This window comes from Hipposideros armiger, unplaced genomic scaffold (assembly GCF_001890085.2).
Source record: "Hipposideros armiger isolate ML-2016 unplaced genomic scaffold, ASM189008v1 scaffold_1740, whole genome shotgun sequence".
NCBI lineage: Eukaryota > Metazoa > Chordata > Mammalia > Chiroptera > Hipposideridae > Hipposideros > Hipposideros armiger.
In genome coordinates, this window is record NW_017733090.1 from 72,197 (window position 1) to 76,842 (window position 4,646).

A 4,646-nucleotide genomic window follows, 5' to 3' on the forward strand; every position below is an offset into this window, starting at 1 on the left:
ACTTGGTGGCTACAGTAGGAGGACAGGCTGAGCTTAGCTGCCAGTTGTCCCCACCACGAAGTGCACAACACATGGAGGTGGGCTGGTTCAGGGGTGGCCAGTCCAAGCTTGTTCACCTCTACAGAGGTGGCCAGGAAGTGAGAGGAGAAGCTGCCCCAGAATATGTGGGCCGCACAGAGTTTGTGAAAGAGGCCATTGGGGAGGGCAGAGTGACTCTCAGACTTCATAACATCAGCATTTCTGATAATGGACCATACCAGTGTTCATTTAAGGACAGTGACTTCAATGATGTGGCCAGCATGAACCTGAGTGTAGCAGGTAAGGATTATGGTGGAACACTGCATACCAATAGCCTTATGATTCCATGAGCTTAACTATGTGGAAACTATATCAATCTTTTTCTTTTTATTTCTTGTCTTTTAAAAATATTTTATAATGTATCTCAAGTATTAAAAATAACAAGAAAATCACATATGTCTACTGTAAAAATAAACTATGCAGTGAATACTATATTTTGCCATGTATAATGCACACTTTTTTACCCAAATTTGTGAGGGAAAAAATAAGGATGCATATTACACATGGGTAGTACTAATTCTGTATCTATATAAATGTTTTTAATTGTTTTGTTTATGCTTATGTGTTAAAAGTGTAACTCTAGAAATCAATAATGATATCCGTATGCAAAATAATACCCTGGGATACAATAATCGGTTTTGTTGAACTTATGATGAACTTACAATGAGGAAGAGTTCTTGCTGTTCTATAATATGTAAATATCATAAATTAGTTACTGGTACATAAATTTTTTTATACTTTGTATGTGTTCTTGTGGTTTGTCAGTATTTATTATGTAAAATTTCTTGTACCATAATACGTTAAAAGGAAATGCTAAAATCCCTTTATAATACAAATAACAAGTATTTAAATGTAAACAAATAAAAATTTGAATTAAAAAATTAAAACGAATGATTTTGTTTCTCTGAAAGTTTGGGCCAGAAACGTGGGTGCGCATTATACATGGGAGTACATTACACATGGCAAAATACAGTAGATAGTGCTGAGTGACCAGAGCTCGTCTAACTTGTTGCTTAGATGTGGATTTGAGTATTACCCCTTCTTATATTGCAGAATACAAGATTAATGAGACTGTTTTTCTTTCAACTTTCAATGCAACCTCAGTACAATAACTATCTTGTTTTCTGTCTCATTCATCCAGCATTAGGCTTAGAGACACAGATCCATGTTCAGGCTCCTGGCGCCAATGGGCTCATGGTGGAGTGTGACTCAGGAGGCTGGTTCCCACAGCCCCAGATGGAGTGGAGAGACAACAAGGGAGAGGTAGTTCCACATTCATCAAAATCCTATTCGAAGGATGGAGCCGGATTATTCCACATGAAGATGACTCTTCTCCTCAGAAACAAATCACAGGGCAATATGATTTGCTACATTTGCAACCCTCTAATAGGTGAAGGTAAACAGACAAATATCGTCTTAGCTGGTAAGTGTTTGGCAAGCTTTGGTTGTCAATAAAGCAACATAAAATTAATGAGATAATTAATATTAAAAAGCTTTATAATGTTATGAGTTCTGGTACTACAGATATTGTCAGGTACTGAGATGAGGGCTGTAGAATAAAAAAACTTAGAAGAAGGATAAGGACAGCCCATAACTGAAATACACACTACAGCTTTAAAGGTACTTGGGGTCCATTATCTCATTACAAGCTCAGAATATTGTCAACACAAGAACGTCCAAATATATAGAGAATTTTTATAAGAGCTCATTTGAGCCAAACTGAGGACATGCCAAAAAGCAATATCTCAAATGCTCCCAAGAATGACAGTTTTGCAGTTATTTTTATACGTTTGGAATTAAGGAGGGAACATAAGAAACATTACATGAAAGTGGGAAAAAGCAAGCCGGGGAAATCTCTGTCGTTAGGTTATAGGATAGTGAACACAATGATGTACTCCCTTCAGGATGGTTACCCCAGTAGGGGTCTGAGAAAGAGAATTACTCTGGCATTTCACAGGTGTTTTCATCTAGATGCAGAAGAACAATGGACAGGGCTTCCTTAGGGTGAAGATAAACTTTTTACTAAAGCAGTTATAGACCTGGGGTGTGACTCCCCAACATGACCTGCCCAGTTGGAACTTTATGATCAGATCACTCTGTGAGATCGCTTTTGGTCACTGATTTATTATAGAGCCCTCTTTACATTCATAGGATTTATGTGTAAGCTTAACAAGTTTTTAGCTCAGTGACTTAAAGGATGTCATTTACCTTCCTAACTATGGTTTTCTCATCTTAGAAACGGCTATAACCATACTTCATGGGTTTTTGTGACTCTCAAATGTATTAACAGAACCAAAAATTTTTGCTTACTATCATGTATTATTCAGTATTACCACTGTCTTTAGAACTTCCTGAAAATTCAGTAGGGAGAGATTATCATGGCCATTTATAGGTAGACAGATGTTAAGAAAAACCAATCAAACCAATAATAAGTAAAATGTGGAACTAAAGCACAGGTTTTATGATTATTGGTCATTATATCAGTCCTCAGAAGCATGGTGGGTGGATCTCAAAGGCCAAAGAGAAAAAGGCTATGTCCTATGTGTGACAAAGATATGCCAGGCTAACATCTATGCAGAGAAATCAAGGTTGATTACAGGAGTAGTGTTGTGTCTTCAGATGTCACTTCAGGGAATCTCTTTTTAGGCTGATTGAGGGCATAAGTCTTTCTTTTAAAAATTCTCTCCAATTTTCTTGGAGTATTAGAACATGGACTGGAGAAAGAAAAAAAGAAAGAAAGAAAGAAAGAAAGAAAGAAAGAAAGAAAGAAAGAAAGAAAGAAAGAAAGAAAGAAAGAAAGAAAGAAAGAAGAAAAAAAAAGAATGTTACCCTGCCTAGATAGGCGTGTATAACAATGATCTGGGAAATAGGTATAGCTATAGAGGAAAAGATGGTAAGAACTGACAAGATTCTATATATATTTTAAATGTAGCGCTGATGAGATTTACTGATGGATGAATATGTGAAGAGAAAGGGAGGAATAAAGAATGATTCTAAGGTTAGGAGCCTGTGTCATGAAAGATAAGTTTTCATGTACTGAGAAGTGTACGACTGTGAGATGAGCATATCTTAGAGCTAAGACCATGCATATAAGACTTGCAAGGGAAAATTTTGACTATGAGTTAGATATAAGAGTTTCAAGCTTTGTGGAGGAGACCAGGCTTGAGATGGAATGTGAATGTCTTCAACCTGTGAAAAATATTTACAGCTGTGAAACTGTATAAGATCACAACAGGAATGAGAACAGAGAAAACAAAACAAAACCCGACAACTGAATTTTAGAGCATTCACCTTTTAGATGTCCTCTAGATTATTAAGAGAAACATGCAAAGTATCTGAAAAGGAGTAGGGAGAGAAATAGGAAGAATAGAAACACAACAGGCAAAAAGCAATATTTAGAAGTATTTATTTTGATCTCTCTTTTATCAATGATAAAAGGTAATTTCTATTTTAATCTTTCTAATGTTTCTTATAGTTTCAGTAAAGATAGTTGTGTCTTATGCAAATTTATAAAGATTATATAGGTAAATTCAATTATTTCATATAGGATACAAATTGGAATAGGCTATAAAATAAGCACAATATTTTAGAAAAAGAGCCATATTCGATACAATTAAATGAATAGTATTTAAAATTGGGTTATGTAATAATACATTTTGGAATAAAAGGTTTTCATGGACTATATGAGCAATATTGTTATAATTTTTCACATCCTAATAAATACAGCTCTCAGACTTTTATCTAATTCACTAATATTATTACAGATTTTAAATTTTAACATAAAATAAACTTTCACTCTATGAAAACATTTCATGGTAAACTTTGTTTTTTAAAAAAAACTATCAAAAATAATGTTGCTAAATTCAAAAGTACCAAATATATTATTTAGGCAATTATGCAACCAGAAGACAAATATTTAAGATATATTCTTAATTATAGACTAGAATAGGGATATAATAATAAGAGGTAAATCCCCAAAGGAAAATCTGGGAAAAATAACATATGCTTAGCATTAGCCATAAAATACATAGAGTTACAGGCAGATGCAGAACCTACCTGAAAAACAATATGTATTCTGTCTAAAAGCCCAAACAAGGACACAAATATTTGTGAAGGTGTACTGAATTTTGAATTTACCTCCATGAAAATGAAAATAATCCAAAATCAATATATCATTTTATTATAGTTAGTTTTTTATCTGATAAAGGAAAGTCTTCCTTATTGTTTTAAACTTTTTCCCTGCCATTTATAGATATTCATTCTTCCATACTAACTTGGAAATTGCTTTATCCAACTTTTTTGAAGACCTCCAAAGAATTTCTGTCTGGAATGTGTTTAAATCATAAAGTGATTATGAAAATGTGAAGAGTTAAATAATTTTTGACAATTCCTGATCATAGAATATTATTTTGTAAAAGGAATCGGCCATTGTATCGATAATAACATTTAGGAAGGGTAGAAAGAGAAGAGAGCCAAATCATAAGGAAACAACGCATATGAAATTATAAAGTATGAATTTTAATGCATTAACAAAAAGGTGAAAAAGTTTCTATATGGGTTTGCAATAA

At 33.8% G+C, this 4,646-nt stretch overlaps 1 protein-coding gene across 1 annotated transcript; it reads left to right on the plus strand.

Annotated features, from left to right (window-relative positions):
* Nucleotides 1-2: 2 nt before the first annotated feature.
* LOC109378103 (selection and upkeep of intraepithelial T-cells protein 8-like) lies at nt 3-1,501 on the plus strand (the record flags this gene model as incomplete). Its single annotated transcript, XM_019634569.1, has 2 exons — nt 3-318; nt 1,220-1,501. Coding segments are annotated over 2 exons (598 nt in total), but the record flags the coding sequence as incomplete, so codon positions are not given.
* Nucleotides 1,502-4,646: the final 3,145 nt, after the last annotated feature.